This window comes from Solanum dulcamara, chromosome 4 (assembly GCF_947179165.1).
Source record: "Solanum dulcamara chromosome 4, daSolDulc1.2, whole genome shotgun sequence".
Lineage (NCBI taxonomy): Eukaryota > Viridiplantae > Streptophyta > Magnoliopsida > Solanales > Solanaceae > Solanum > Solanum dulcamara.
This window is the reverse complement of record NC_077240.1, coordinates 63,299,002-63,316,129: the sequence shown is the minus strand read 5'-3', so window position 1 is coordinate 63,316,129 and position 17,128 is coordinate 63,299,002. Positions and strand designations below refer to the sequence as shown.

The 17,128-nt window shown below is 38.2% G+C and overlaps 1 protein-coding gene across 3 annotated transcripts; it reads right to left on the bottom strand.

Annotated features, from left to right (window-relative positions):
- Positions 1-55: 55 nt before the first annotated feature.
- LOC129887484 (uncharacterized) lies at positions 56-16,023 on the bottom strand. Of its 3 annotated transcripts, none has more exons than XM_055962597.1 (7): positions 15,830-16,023; positions 14,180-14,345; positions 13,953-14,092; positions 2,962-3,314; positions 1,915-2,011; positions 1,540-1,827; positions 56-1,385 (listed from the first exon to the last, which is right to left on the bottom strand). In XM_055962597.1, exons 2-7 carry the CDS (start codon positions 14,316-14,318, stop codon positions 408-410), a joined length of 1,995 nt encoding a protein of 664 aa, XP_055818572.1. In that variant the 5' UTR covers positions 14,319-14,345; positions 15,830-16,023; the 3' UTR covers positions 56-407. The 3 variants fall into 3 exon arrangements, with proteins under 3 accessions (XP_055818572.1, XP_055818573.1, XP_055818574.1); XM_055962598.1 differs by having other exon boundaries at positions 14,180-14,339; XM_055962599.1 differs by having other exon boundaries at positions 14,180-14,320.
- Between the last annotated feature and the right edge of the window lie 1,105 nt (positions 16,024-17,128).

Genomic DNA, 17,128 nt, shown 5'->3' with positions numbered 1-17,128 from the left:
TCTCTAGTTAAATCGACTTCCTTCCACATACGGAATAATACACATCACCAGCAGATTAGACTGTAAATAGTACAAGATATAATAATTACACTACCATGGTACGAAACAAAATGCCTCCAGAAGAGAGTATAAGGGAGAAAAAGAGCTCATCCATCCATTGATGCCACAACCTAATAGTTTAGACCTAAGAGAACTCGGTAACTGAGGCCTTTCCAAAAGTGATTAAGGTAGGTTAACTTCAGATGCAAGCAACAATGCCTCCCCTACAACCTTATGTATGAAAAAGTTAACAATAGATAGATGGACATATCCAAGACAACTCATGTTGTACAACAGATGCTAAATGAATCAGGCAAAAAGAATCTATGGAAACAATAAAAAAAGAACATCGGTTATCTGTTGTTGGATTACTTCCTCGATTTCTTCCTGGAAGATTTGGATGAAGCCTTTGATTGGACAGGACCTGCATTCTGAGAGGCTCCTTTTGGATTAGCTGGCTGGTTTGATTTCGTATCGCTACTGCTCGCCACCTCTTTAGCCACTGCACCTTGAGAACCTCTAATTTGAGCTGCTCTCTTATCCTTTCTCTTTGGTCTGTAACTAGACCTCTCCCTCTTGGGAAGCCACCTCTCTGGATCAGGTGGAGGTCCTGGATTAGCTGGGTCAAAGCCCTTTGGATATTTTGGCTTTCTCTTCCTCTTTTTCTTCGCCTTATCCTTACTCTTCACTTCGTATGTTTCAGTGGCACCAGCATTCGGACCTTTCTCGGCATGCTTGGCACCAGAAGTTTTCTCCAAACTGTCGACATCTATTGCTTTCAAACCAGGTAGTGGTTTTAACTGCTTCTCATAAGCTTCTGCTTTTTCAATGTCACCATGAGCTGCAGTCTGGATTAATCCAACTAAAGCCTCAATGCTTCCATGGCTTTTCACTAGCTGCTCATAAAGGCGTGCTGCCTCCTCTTGCCTTCCATGCCTGAGCTTGAAAGCAGCAGCCTCCTGCATGATGGTATTGAGCTTATTGTCTTCAGTCATGGCATTTGACCACCACTTAATTGCGGAATCAAACACAGCATCAGCACCATCAGTATCTCCAGCCCGTTCCTTGAGAGAGACAATGGTGGCAACAGTTGCAGGCTTGTGTTGAATGTCAGGTATTTTCGCCAAGGAATCGGCTGCAATCTGTGGATGGCCAGCAGCTGCAGCAACCTGAGCCCTTGCAAGCAGGATAACCTTGGACCTGTCAGGAAACTTATCTGCGTACTGTCCAAGTGTTTCTTCAGCTTTAGCAGCCTTGTTCTCTCTCACATGTACAGCAGCTTGAAGAAGTACAGGCATCAAGCTACCAGGGAACATCCCAGGTAGAGCGCCAACAAGTTCTCTAGCCTGTAACGATCCAATGACAAAATAAACATTGGAAAAAGACTCTGGGAATAAACAGTAGCAGTTGGATGTCTATTCATGGGTCCCCTTGTTTCTAATACATCAAATGTTCAAAGGAGAACATTGCAAACAGATGTAAATCTTACAGATAATATACCTGATCCATCTTATTAGAATGAATTAGCAGCAGCACCCTGTTGGTATATATTGCTTCCCTTTGCTTCTTTGAGAGCTTCAAGTCCAGTCCACGAGCAAGCTGGAATTTATCTGGTCCATCACTTTTCTCTATTAGCTTATCAAGTTTCCTTAGGCCATCAGAGACATCTTTAGGACCCTTAAGAGCAATGAGATTATTTACTATCACCGCAAGTGAAGATTCGTCGGCCAAATTTCTTTTGACAAGATCAATATAAGATGCAACAGCCTCTTGGGTGTTCCCTAGAATCTGGAGTGGAAAAAAATGGAACTTGCATAATTGCTACTTATCAAAGTAAAAGAAGACTACTCAAACTCATGTCATAAGATAATTTACCTGTTGTACATATGCAATTTGAACAGCTATAGGTGCCAATTCAATTTCAACATCATCATCCGCTAAATTCTCTTCCATTAGTGTTTCCTGACCAATTCTGTAATTCCAATGTCCACACAATAAGATATTCATCTTTCTTTTATATTTTCATTTCATTCATGCAAAAACTGGAAGTTTCACAGAGAATTGCAAAAAAGTGGAAGATTTTACCACATTTGATTTGAGACTTCTAAAAGTGCATAAACTTTAAAAAGACAAAGGAAGAGAAAATTTCATTTTACGATTGTTCCAAATGAATAGACCAGAATGCAGTTTGTCCCTTGTGACATCTCATAAATAGATATTCCAGTTTGCCCTACGATATCTGGCAGCAAATAATAAACTGCATTCCAATTGTCCACAAGATATAAAGAGGAAATTACCCTACAACTTATAATTTACAGCCTCATATAAACATGCCCCCTATTTAATTACCACCACCCCCCCTTCCCCACCCTACCCCAAACCAAAGAGAAGACATTAAGAAAAGGCAAGTAACAATTATAACCAATCAAAGATACAGAAGCATTATTTGCATGATCCTGAACATTGGAATAGCTAAAAAAAAAAACTCTTTCTTGTATAAAGAACTGTAAACTCCATTTACATAGGACAAATAAGAAGATATAGAAGCTTTGCAGACATTTTAACCCCCAACATACAAGCACTTTTGACTGTAAGGGCAAATCTTTTCAATTAGACTAGTTCTAAATTGTCGGTCTATCATTACTAAAGAGTTAACAAACCAACAAAGAGTTAAACCCAAATAAGAAAATAAAAGATGCTTAAGATTCTCCTAAAGTGCATAGAGACAAGAATATATCAATAGCTAAAGTAAGTACATCTTGATGCCAACTTAAACCCTCCAAAATAACTTCCAAGCGAGGAAATTTCTGATGCTTTTTTACTAGCCATAGATTGTGCATCATCAAGTGTTAAGAAAATGGATAAAAGTCATACAAATAAAACAAGTCAGGATGATGAAGAGCTTATTAGAGGCAAACTTGCCTTCGAGCTGACAATAACAGTTGTTCTGCTTCTTTGTACTTCTCCCTTTCAATTAAAGAGCAGGCAGTATTGTAAGCCAATTCAAAACTGCTAGTTGCTTTTACTCTCAGTGAATCCAAGGTTCCCTGCACTTCAGAAGACCTTCCAGCAGAAACCAGACCAGCAACAAGATTTATCTCCAAGGAATCTATAGTAGACTTCGGGAGCTTTTGATAAATATCAACAGATGCACCCATCTTTCCTAAACGATACAAAATCTGAGATTCCAACAGCATTGACTCAGTACTTCCTTCTTGCCCCTTCAAGGACTCTAAAGCCTCCTCCAATTTATTTTGCCGATATAAGCAATATCCCTTTTCAAAGAAAGCGTGACAATGAAAAAGGAAAAATGTTAATGAGAGAAACAAAATCCAGAATTGAAGAGAAAGGGACTTGTTTTTCTTTCATCAAGTAGAGGAGATACACAGTACACATAAGGCAAATATATGTAAACGATTTGCATTAAGATGGGTTCTGGAACAACCCAAAGCTAACTTAGCACTGAAGCTTATGAAATGGTTAACTATCCCCTGTAAGAAAGATCAGGGACTGATGACCACTCACATATTTCCTATTATACTTCCTACTTCTTAGTTGGAATTGCCCATGGGAGGAAGCCGTAAGGATGTTTCAGTTGTAATCATATCATTCATGTATACAATATGAGACTATCAGATAAAAAAATCGCTGCCTCTAACATCCTGGGAAATCGACCTTTGGTAAGAGTATCCTAACTAGCTTAACATACATTGTACCTTCTTCTCGTCCTCCTCTTTTCTTTTCTCAAAGATTGAGAATAACATGCCATGAGGGGCTTCTCAAACATCCTAGATTTGAAGTTGATTGACCCTCTACTACAAGGAGCACAGTAGACCTGGTCAAGAGTGGAGGAGCTTTCCCAAGCCTCAAGAATTGACAGATTTTTAATCTCCCCTGAATGGAGAGAAATGTTCAAAGCCATTAAGCAGCATACCATGCCCATGGTGTTCTCAGATCATAAGCCAATTATTCTGGAAAGTGGAGATCGGGTAGCATCACCCTCATATTTTAAATTCGAGAACATGTGGTTACAATCTAATGGATTCATAGGTATGCTGAAAGATTGGTAGAACTCTTATACTATTGTGGGCACCCCAGATTTTATGTTCACACAAAAGTTAAGGAACCTGAAGGACATTACTAGATGGAATTGAGAGGTTTTTGGCAAAATTGAAACTCAAGGGAGCAGGGGTTTAGTAGAGCCGGAGAGACTTAGAGCAGATTGCAGAACATAAAACTCATACCATGATTATAAACTGAAGTCACTGAACCTGAAATTAGAATGAAGCAGATAGCAATGGCAGAAGAAGTATGCTGGAGACAAAAATCTAGATGCCTATGGTTGAAGGAAGGTGATAAGAAAACAAAATTCCTTCAGACAATGGCTAACACACACAAAAGAGGCAACACCATTGATAAAATGAAAATAGGGGAGAGCATAACTGATATATAGAATTAGAATCGGTTTTTTAGAATTTAACCCCCTTTTATGTTATGGATTTCATTGACAAGGGGTTGATCAAGGAAGGTATATTCAGGATTACTACCAGAAACTGTACAAAGAGACAGAATCATGGAGACCCTCAATTACACTTTGCTGCCCTCAAGTCCTGTGCCTAGGGGTGTTCACAGGACAGTTTGGGTCGGTTATTGGTCAAAACCAAAACTAAACCAATTTAATCAGTTATTAAATTATCAAAACCGAAACAAAAGAAATATAATATATATTTTGTTCGGCTATTAATCATACACGGAAATAAAATCAAAAGACAAGGTGGGGAATAGAAAAACAAATGTTAGCAAACAAAGGATAACCAAACAACCCACAAGCTACTCATTATGGCCCTGCAAACCTTGGAGAGGTTTGATCTAACTTGGTTAAACAAGAACAGAGTATGGAATTACATTTACTGACATAATAAATAACTCATATTTTCCAGTTACAAACAACTTGTAATTATTATCCTCACTGTTAAATCCTGTAAGACAATAATATTAATCAAGTGAGATCACAAACAAAAACTTATGCAACAAATAACAGCTACTTGCCACTACACAATATTACCACAAGTCTAAGTTTGAGACAGAGAACAAAGGAGACAGAGAGGAAAATCAAAATGACTTGGGGGTTGGGATGATTAGGCCAACTTTGAGGAGTATCAAGTCTTTTTGTTATTTTTTTACTTAAATATCACTAAATTATAAGTAACTTTTGATGAAAACATATATAAGATATTTAAAATTGTTCATAAAAATAATATTAAGTATATATAATTATAAAAATATGTATACATTTGTTGGTTCAGTTTGAGTATTTCTTTGAATATTTTTTAATAAAACCAAAATTAAACCAAATATTATTGGTTTTTAAAAATGTAAAACAAAACCAAACCAAAACCAAATAAAAATCATTTTATTTAATCGCTTTGGTTAATTAGTTTTGCCTTTACCTAACAGTCTCTTTACCTCTAAGGTAGTGGTAAGGTTTGTTGACACTTTACCCTCTCAAACCCCACTTTGTGGAATTACACTAGGTATGTTATTGTCGTGAACACCCCTACTTGTGCCCCAGACAAAGCCCACCCCAGGCCCTGATAGGTTCACCATGGCCTTCTTTCAGAATCCTGGAGCTTTATAAAGGATTACATGGTGCGTGTTTCAACTTAATCCACTTAAACTGCCAGATGGTAAGGTCCTGCAATGCTTCTTTCATTGCTCTCATCCCAAAGAAGAAGGGAGTAGTGGAGCTTAGTGATTTTAAACTCATCAGCTTAATAGGCAGTGTCTACACTCTACAAGCTAGTGGCTAAAGTTCTAGCTAATTGACAAAAGTGGTGAGCAAATTGATTTCTGGACAGCAAAGTGCTTTCATGAAAAATAGGCAAGTCACTACTGCCTCCATTATTGCCAATGAGGTTCTTGATTGGAAACTCAAAACTGGAGATAATGACCTTCTGCAAGCTGGACATATAAAAGGCCTTTTGACCAATTAAATTGGGCTTATATAAGTGATACATTGAAGAAGATGGCAGCAGTGGTAAGCGGGTTACGGGTTCTCCTAAACTAATAGTAGGGTCGTGGAACATAGGGTCGCTGACAAGTAAGTCCATAGAGCTAGTGAAGATTCTCAAGAAGAGGAGGATAAATATAGCTTGTGCCCAGGAAATCAGATAGGTAGGTACCAAGAAACGAGATGTGGATGGGTTTAAGTTGCGATACTCAGGAAGCTCGAGGGATAGAAATGAAGTAGGTATTTTAGTAGACCACCTTAGGGAGCAAGTGGTGGAGGTTAGGAGGATCAATGATAGGATGATGACGATTAAGCTAATCGTTGGCGGGTTTTAATTTGAATATTATTAGTGCATATGCGCCCATGGCCTAGACGAAGAGGTCAAAAGGCTCTTTTGGGAGAATTTGGACGAGGTAGTGAGAGGTATGTCGAACTCCGAGAATATTTTCATTGGTGGAGATTTTAATGGCCATATCGGGGAAACTTCTTTGGTGATGTCCATGGAGGCTTTGGTCTTGGGGAGAGAAATGGAAGTGGAGCTTCGCTTTTGGATTTTGCTAAAGCATTTGAGTTGGTGGTTGCTAACTCGTGCTTTCCGAAAAGGAAGACCCACTTGGTTACCTTTCATAGCACGGTAGCTAAGACTCAGATAGATTACTTACTCCTTAGGACGGGTGATAGAGGCCTTTGTAAGGATTGTAAGGTCATTCTGAATGAGAATCTTACTGCCCAACACAAGCTTTTGGTTATGGACTTGGAAATTAGGAGGGATAGGCGGAAGAAGACCTTATATGACCGACCAAGGATTAAGTGGGGTGGCTTGACCCCTGCCCTTTCTCGAGAGATGGGGGAGAAGCTGATTAGTATGGGGGCTTGGAATAGTAGCAGGGATGTGATCAACATGTGGGATATGACCCCTAATTGCATTAGGGAAGAAGCTACAGACGTGCTAGGGATATCGAGGGGTGTCTTGGTGGTCATCAAAGGAGATTGATGGTGGAATGGAGAATTCCAAGGCAAAATGGAAGCAAAAGAAGGTTGTATATACAAAGTTAATGGAGTGCGCGGACGAGGAAGTGTAGCGGACGCTTAAGGAAGTCTAGAAGACGACAAAGACATTAGCACGACAAATTTTGAACGCTTGTATGTCAAGCTAAGGGACAAAGGCGGGGAGAAGAAATTGTATAGGCTCGCAAAAGTGAGATAGAGAAAGGCTCGCGATTTGGATCAAGTGAAGTGCATCAAGGATGAGGAAGGCAAGGTATTGGTGAAAAAAGACCTCTATTAAGCAACGATGGCATACTTCCACAAACTCTTAAACGAAGAAGAGGACAGAGACATTGTGTTGGGTGAATTGGCGCACTCTGATAGACTCCGGGACTTTGGATATTGTAGGTTTGTTAGGGTTGAGGAAGTTAGACGTATCATTAGTAGAATGAGAAGGTGTAGAGCGACCGAACCCAATGAGATTTTGGTGAAATTTTGGAAAAGCACAAACAAGGCAAGTGTGGAGTGGTTGACTAGGTTGTTCGATGCTATTCTTATGACGGCAAGAATACCCGACGAATGTAGGTGGAGTACAATGGTTCTATTGTACAAGAACAAGGGTGATATCCAAAACTGCAATAATTATAGAGGTATCAAATTGCTAAGCCACACTATGAAGATTTGGAAAAGAGTGGTGGATATAAGGGTGAGGAAAGGGGTGTCCCTTTCTGAAAATCAATTTGGATTCATGCCAGGATGTTCGACTAATGAAGCCATCCACCTTATGCGAAGACTGATGGAGAAGTACATGGAAAAGAAGAGGGACCTTTCATATGATGTTTATTGACATTGAAAAGGTTTATGAAAAAGTTTTGCGAGATGTTCACTAGAGGTGTTTGGAGGCTACACGTGTCCAGATGGTGTAGACTAGGGCTATAAAGGACATATATGATGGAGCTAAGATCAGGTAAGAATGGTGGAGGGAGACTCGAAGCACTTCCCAGTTGAGATGGGGCTACATTAGGGATCAATTCTTAGTTTTTTCTTATTTGTCTTGGAGATGAATGAGTTGACGCGGTCTATTCAAGAGGAGGTTCCTTGGTGTATGTTATTTGCAGACGACATAGTATTAGTTGATGAGACACGAGACAGAGTTAATGCTAGGTTGGAGGTTTAGAGACAGACTCTGGAGTCTAGAGGGTTTAGATTGAGCAACACCAAAACAAAGTATTTGGAGTGCAAATTCAGTGTTGTGCTAGATGAAGCGAACGTGGAAGTGAAGCTTGGGTTCGTACTCCAGGGTAGTGAGGACATCGACAATGATGTCACAGATCGCATTGGGGCGGCATGAATGAAATGGAGGCTTGCTTTTGGAGGCTTGCGTGATAAGCAGATACCACCCAAATTTAAAGGAAAGTTTTACAGAGTGATGGTTAGACCGTTCTTGTTGTATGGAGTGGAGTGTTTGTCAATTAAGAACTCACATGTTCAAAAGATGTATGGTGCGGAGATGAGGATGTCAGTGTTTTGAGAAGCGAGAAGCGGAAAAAAGCGATAGGGGCTCGCTTCACAGAAGCGAGAAGCGTGAAGCGAAGCACATGCTTTTTTCAGAAAAAGCGTTATTTAGTATAAAAATATAAAATATAAAATATGCATAGATAATAAAATATGCCCCATTAGCATATTCACTTCAACTTCATCATCCATTTCATCATCATCAACAAGATTAACCATGGATGCTTCAGGATTCATTTGAGTTTTAAATTCATTTTTTTTCGTAAAATACTCTTTTATTTCTTCCTTCACACTATTCGGGACCTTTGGACACACTTTAACATCTTATAACCACCAATAAGATGCTTCTTGTGACGAAATATTCCGCCATTATATGTCATATCACAAAAAACACATTTGATTTTTGTGTTACTTCCCATGGCAATTCCATATGCCCAAGCTGGATTCCTTTTTTCTGCCATTAAGAAAATACAACTTACTACAAAGAAAAAATAGAATAATAATTCAGTCACACAAGTCAAATTGTCAAAACAATAATAGAGCAGCTGCAGCAAAATTAAAAGAGCAACTGCAACAAAATTAAAAAAAAATAATAAAACAGCCAGACTATGTGGAAAAAAAATTAGAGCATATGCTTTATCTTCAAAAACAAAATGGCCAAACTGCTGAATAAAACTTGAAAAAAATAATTCTTCGCAGACGGCAGTTGCGCAGAAATAGAAAAAGAAGAAGAGAAGAAGAGATGAAGAGAAGAACATCGCAGCAATTGCGCAGACGACAGAATTGCTGAATGGAAATAGAAACAGAAACAGAAGAAGAGAAGAAGAGAAGAAGAAGAGAAGAGAAACTAATCTGGTTGAACTGTCGAAGTTGAAGAAGAAGTCGCTGCAGCTTGGAACAATTAATTATAAGTTATAAAGATTTTTTTTAAAAAAAAACCCTAGTGCCGCTTTTTCAAAAAAAGCGAGCTTTTTTCTCGCTTCTAGATGAAGCGTGCTTCTCGCTTCTCCCATGAAGCGCACGCTTTTTTGAAATCGCTTCGCTTCATGGTGTTGAAGCGCTAGTGCCTCGCCTCGCTTCGCTTCACGCTTAAAGCGAGCGCTTCAGCGCTTTTTCACAACACTGGAGGATGTTGAGATGGATGTGTGGGCATACTAGGAGCGACAAGATTAGGAACGAGGTTATTCAGAAGAAGGTAGGAAGCGAGGTTGAGATGATTTGAACATGTGCAAAGGAGATGTGTTGACGCCCAGTGAGGAGATGTGAGAGGCTGGTTGTAAAGGGTATCAGAAGGGGTAGAGATAGGCCGAAGAAATATTGGGGAGAGGTGATTAGACAGGGTTTGGCACAACTTCATATTACCGAGGACATGACTCTATATATGAAGGAGTGGAGAACGCGTATTAGGATAAAAGGTTAGTAGGAGTGAAGGTTAGTGGAGGATTAGCGTATTATGTTGTGTATCGTGTTTCAATTATCATATTATTTTGTTATTGTTATTGTTTCTTTCTTATAGACTTTACATTGCCTTTCTTATTAACAGTTATGCTTTCTTCATTATTTGTTTTTCTTTTTTACTTGGGTTTCGGAAACAGCCTCACTACCTCTTCAATGTAGTGGTAAGGTCAGCATACGCTCTACCCTCTCCAGACCCACTTAGTGGGATTTCACCAAGTATGTTATTGTTGAAGAAGAAGATGGCATTTAGAAATAGATGTATAAGGTGGATATATTTTTATATTTCAACTGTAAAATTCTCTGTTCTGGTAATAGTATCCATGTGCGGGGTTTTTCTCCTCAAAAGGATCGCAGGGAGACCCTCTCGCCCCCATTTTGTTTATTCTGGCAATGGAAGGAGGGCTCACTCAAATGCTTGCAAAGGTTAAAGAGCTCCAATCGATTCAAGGCTTCTCGGTTGGTGAGAATCCGTCCACCACTATCATTGTTCTCATTTGCTCTATTTAGATGATACTTTGATTTTCTGTGGAGCAAACAGCCCACAATCCCAACATCACTCTAATGGTCTTTGAGTCTATCTCTGGTCTATAATTAATATGCTCAAAAACAATAGTTATCCAGTAAATTGTGTCTCTAACTTAAAAGAGTCAGCGGACATGCTCAGCTGCAATATGGGCTCTCTCCCCACTACCTATGTGGGATTACCATTAAGTGCTAAATTCAAATTAGTTGAGATATGGAATGGAGTTACTAAAAGAATGGAGAGAAGGCTTGCAACATGGCAGAGTCGGTGCCTGTCTCTAGCTAGTAGACTCACCATTAGAGGTGCTCACAGTTCGGTTTGAATCGGTTTTTATTTAAAAAATAACCAAACCAATTGAGTCGGTTATTCAAATTGTCAAACCAAACCAAACCAAACTATATCGGTTTTTACTATTCGGTTTTTGACGGTTTTTATCGGTTTTTTCGATTTTTGTCGGTTTTTAAAACGCCTTGTAGTCACTATTTGAATTTAAACTTATTTGAAATAGTATTGCCAAGAATAGTCACTCCTAAAACTAAACTCAGGAGCATAATTATTCTTAGCAATGGGTAGTATTGCCAAGAACAATAGATCTTGCACAAAACAAAAGTTGAAATTGTTAAAGTCATTCCTCAAATAGCAAGATGTCCCTTCAGTACCATAGTCCATAGTATCTCATGGCTTCAGCAATCATACTCTTTTGCTTATATTTATAAAGCTTATATAACAAAAGAATAATAAATCTTTTACTTTGGGTCCAACCATGCAAGATGGGCTCATTTCATTAGAAGTCCATCAAAATATTTTGACCCAATCTAGTATAATTCAAAAGCATGGCCCAAGATCAAGAATATAAAAACTCAATATAAATTGTATTTTTTTCATAAAAAAATTAAAACACACACATATATATACAAATTTAATTTTTAAAATATGTATATATAAAGTCGGTTTGGTTCGGTTTTTTCGATTTTTTTTAGACTTGAAACCGAAACCAAAACCAAACCAAATAAATGTCGGGGGGTTTTTCCAATTTGGTTTGGTTATCAATTTGGTTTGGTTTTTCGATTTTTCGTGTTCAGCCCTACTCACCATAATCAACAGTGTCCTTGATAGGATCCCCATTTACATTATGTCTCTATTTCATATGCCAAGCTCAGCCATAAAACACAGATAGACAGCCTCAAAAGAAGATTTCTATGGGAAGGAAACAGTCAATCTCACAAATGCCCTTTGGTTAAATGGCAATGAGCCCGTTTGGATGGGCTTAAAAAAAAGTAACTTTTATGTATGAAGTGTTTTTAGAACTTTGAAGTGCTGAAAGTTATTTTTATAAATAAGCAGTTGAGTGTTTGGATAAAAGTGCTTAAATGAGGAAAATTATGTGAATTTTAGGGTTAAAAGAATACAAAGGGTAGTTTGGGAATTTATTTAAAATATAAGGAATATAAAAGTAATTTCCATGGTCAAAGAAAATGACTTTAAGCACTTAGAAAAAAAAAGTTAGGAATCCTAACTTTTCATTTTTGACAGACTTTAAGAATTTTATGGCTTAAAATTAGCATTAGACAAACACGTCCAAAAGCTAAAAAGGGGCTTTAAGTTGGTTTTGACCAACTTAAAGCCCATCCAAATAGGCTCAATGTAAGACTCTTGCTAAGTCTCAAGGAGGCTTGGGATCAAAGATTTGAAGCTTCATACTACTAATGAAATGGCTACAGAAGTTTAGCCAACCTGAGGCAAGTTACTGCAAGGACATTCTTGCTGCCAAATATGATGCTCAAAACCATTGGTATCCCAAGAGAGGTAGTGAAACCCCATGGAGTTTAGTTCTGGAAACACATTAGTAGCCTAGAAGATGAATTTTCTCAGAAGGCTTCCTTCAAAGTTGGCAATGGACTCAATGTCAAATTTTGGGGTGATTTATGGTTTGGGGACACTACAATGCAGGTCTCCTTTCCAAGACTTTTTCAGATAGCTAGCAACAAACAAGCAACCAGGGTCCATTTTTCAGAAGAAACGTACAGGATTGGGAAATCAATGATTTACTCATCCTCCGTGGGGCTATGGAAGAATACAATCTGGAAACCAAATAGGATCCTATTAGGCAACTCTAAGAAGGGAGTGTACACCATGAAAGAATGTTACAAACAAGGATGCTCTCAGAAATGGAATTCTTGAAGCTTGGCCTTGGAAACATGTTTGGAGGACTAGACAGCCCTTTAAAATTAGTTGCTTCACCTGGACAGCACTCCATAGAAAATGCCCGACACAAGACAATATCAGAAAGAGAGGTATCATCCTTGTTAATAGATACTTCTTTTGCAAGCACAATAATGACTCTGTCAACCACCTCTTTCTGCATTGCTCAGTAACAAGCTAACAGCTGACATTTGGCATCTATTTTCTCTGTGCTTGGCCTCTAATGGGCCATGCCCCACTCCATCAAAGATGCCTATGAAAGTTGGAAACTTTGGAGACTTGATGAAACCATCAAAAGGATCTGGAGAATGATCCCAACAGCAATATTTTCATGTATTTAAAAGGAAAGGAATAGCAGATGCTTTGATGGCAACTCCTACAAGTACTCTAAATGCTAGATGTCTAGTTAGTATGTTGAGTTGGCATTTCCACTCCCCTGTAAACAATGTTGACAAATTTTTGAATTTTATTAGCTCCTTGACCCTAAATCCTGACTTAGCAGTGATCTTGGGTTATATTTTGCTTTTTTTTACAGGTTTTTGCTTAGTTTTTAGTTTCATATAGTTATGCCCTGAAGCCGACAGTTAGATGCTTCGTAACTCTGCATCCTCTTGATGCCTCTTTAATACAATTCATTTACTTCACCAAAAGAATAGATTAGTACTTTGGTTATTTTGAGTATTAAAGACGTATACTCCCTCTGTCTCAAATTATCTTTACCTTTTAGTATGTCCAAAGAAAAATGACATTTTTCTATACTTAGAATAATAACTTTGAACTTCTAATTTTACCCTTAATCAGACCATTTATAGCCATAAATATCTATGGCCTGTTTTAGACCACAAGTTTCAAAACCGTTTCTTTCTTAAACTCTGTGTACAATAAAAAAATCACATAAATTGGGACGGAGGGAGTAATGTTGTAGAAGTGTTGGTTGGGGCAAGTGACATGGAGAGAGTTAGAGAATGTTGTAATGCAATGACTTCTGCCCAATAATAGAGAAGTCAGTTTTCCACCCTCATAATAGAAAATGTTTTCTCAGGTATCGAACACCAAAAGTAACTTCTTCAAGGGAAAAATTATGTCATACCAAACTCGCCTTAGCACCATTTTCCAATTTCAATGTCAAAGCAAAACCAAAATCTCTAGATATATATGAGTGCATAATTCCTATTTTCCAGTCAACTTTAAATTATATATATAGTGCAACAACATTACCTTAAAGAAGCTAAGATCAATAGAAGCCTTTTTGCTAGAGTCTTTAATAGCAACCAAAGCTTCTTCTATAGAATCTGCTTTCACTAACGCCACAACTTTACACCGTATCACGTCCTCATCTCCAGGCGCAGCCGCAAGAACTTCAAATAAAAATCATCAAATGTTTTTTTGGGTCGATACATTGGAATATTACAGATAGATGAAATTATAACTTAAAAGGAACTGACTTTGATCAGAAACTTTGACGGCTTGCTCATACTCCGATCGTTGGATGTGGCGATTAAGCAAAGTGAAGAGATCTTCAATTGATATAGCAGGGGTTGCTGCTGTGGATGCCTTTGCTTTCTCTTTGGGCTTAGGAGCCATTTCTGAAGCAATTTCCCAGATCTTCTCCTTGGTTATTGAGGATGATGAAAATTAAACACCATAAAAATTTTGAAAAGAAGATTACATGAAGTACTGGAAATTAAAGAAGAAACAGTGAGGCAGTAACAACTCTTCACTCTCAAACCTCTTTAGACAAACCATTAGAACACAGACCATAGCATATTTTATCATATGGTGATAAAAAATCTTATATTCATTTGGTAACCATATCAATAATAGACCTTATAGCTATGACATTCAGACAGCTTATCTCTAACCATGGAAAGCGCTAAATGCAAGAACAACTAACACACAGAGTCAACAATTCTTAAAAGAAGACAGAGAGAGAGAAGGGACAGGAACAGGGAACTCGACTTACATAGTAGAAGAATACATTGGTTACTGAACTCTTTACAAAGTAACTCCACAGTAACAAACACATACAAGAAGTGAATTCAAAATCCTTTAAATTAATACCCAACCTGATCAAAGTTGTAAGCCATCTTTCATTTGGTTTATAAGAAAGACAAAGAACAAAACACGGAGCAGGGAGATATGATCGTATAGTATTTAAACAAAAGTTTAAAAATGACTTTACACTCAAAATAACTTAGCAAATTCAAACAGGGATCTAAGGATAGTAAACTAAAAAAAATTTAGGATGTGTAAGAGCTATGATATAAGCTTTAATTCATCCAAGCTTAGCACTTTGGAGAATGTTAAAGAGAAGCCCCACCGGTAAGCTATTTCTCACTTAAACAGGCCCTGGATTGGCATTGAGAACCAATGCTGTCTGCTGATTGATAAACCGCAGTAACAGCTTTTAAACTCACATAGAATTCTGATTACAGAATAGGCAAGCAAAGATGACATTTCAGCCACAAGTACAGACTTCCGTAATACAGAAGATAGAAACTTTAGAACCGATAGAACTAAACACAACATATTTAGATCACATTCTTGATATAGAAAAATACATGAGTTGTATCTCGAGTTATGTGTGTTTAAAGAGGGCAATGACGAAAAACTCAACAGCCATATAACATGGATTTCAAATTAAGTAACTAGGAGCATATACTCCATATAGATTTATGAATTTGACTAAGTAAAAGAACTAGTGTACATTCACATTCTCGGATTTACAAGAAAACAGCCATGAAGAGAGGCAAATTTAGATACTTAAAACTCATAATTAATCATGTAAATTTATTAGCGAGGACTTTCCCCTATTCCAACACATACTCAACACTCGAAATGAAATCATACTTGATATAAAAAATAGGAACTAAGACGCCATATTCAATACTAAAAAAAGTCTATCATAAAACAAAATAGAAACGAGTAGCAACTGAATTGAGCCAAATGATTTTACACAGAGACAATACTGAAAAACTAAATAAAAGCTAAACTAGGCTAATCTACATACGAAAATACAAAATTTAAAGCACACAAGCTGATTTCATTGAACTGAAATCGAAACAAGGAAATAAAGTGCTGAAAAAGGAAATCACCTGGTTCTAGTAAGCGAGACGTACGAATCGAAGAAATCGATTTGGGGCTAGGGTTCGCGGTTGCTGGTGCGTGTTGTTTTGAGAGAGAGAGAGAGAGAAGAGCGTGTTTAGCGCGTCTCAGGGAGTGAAAGATGGAGAGGGATATTGGTGGGTGAGGCGCGTGTATGCTTTTCTCATGAGAGAGTGAGAATTATTATTAGGAGAAGTGAAAAAGCTCATAAATATCCTCACCTACTACAAAATGCTCGTAAATATCACTTTTTCATGTTTTGGTCTAAAATACTCTAATTTAATTTTTTGGCTCAAAAATATCGCAGTCCTATTGAAAATAGCTCAAAGCACTTCTCAATTATGATGGGGTTGCATCAAGGATCAGTCCTTAGTCCATTTTTATTTACCTTGGTGATGGATGGATTGATGCGACAAATTCAAGGTGAAGTGTCATGGTGTATGTTTTTTGCGGATGACATAGTCCTGATCGATGAGACTCGTAGCGGAGTTAACGCTAAGTTGGAGGATTGGAGACATACCTTGGAGTTTAAAGGGTTTAAGCTGAGTAGGACCAAGACAGAGTACTTAGAGTGCAAGTTCAGTGAGACACCTCAGGAGGTTGGCGCGGAAGTTAGGCTTGGTGACCAGGCCATCTAAAAGAAAAGTAGTTTCAAGTACCTTGGGTCTATCATGCAAGGCAGCGGGGAGATTGACGATGATGTCACATATTGTATTAGGGCAGGGTGGATGATTGGAGGTTCGCTTCCGGTGTGCTATGTGACAAGAAGGTGCCACCACAACTTAAGGGCAAGCTCTACAAAGTTGTGGTTAGACCGGCTATGTTATATGGGGCAGAGTGTTGGCCAGTTAAGATCTCTCACATTCAAAAGATAAAAGTAGTCAAGATGAGAATGTTGATATGGATGTATGGGCATACCAGGAGCGACAGAATTAGAAATGAGGCTATTCGGGATAAGGTAGGAGTGGCCTCGTTGGAAGACAAGATGCGGAAAATGGGATTGAGATGGTTTGGGCATGTAAAGAGGAGAGATACAGATGCACCACCGCGGAGGTGTGAGAGGTTGGCCATGGATGGTTTCAGAAAAGGTAGGGGTAGGCCGAAAAAATATTGGGGAGAGGTGATTAGACAGGACATGGCGCATTTACAACTTATCGAGGACATGACCTTAGATAGGAGGGTGTAGAGGACCCATATTAGGGTAGAAGGATAGTACATAGTCTCGTTATTCTTTCGTATTAGTAGGCACATTAGCGCACTATAATTTCTTGTGCTTTAACTTCTGTTAT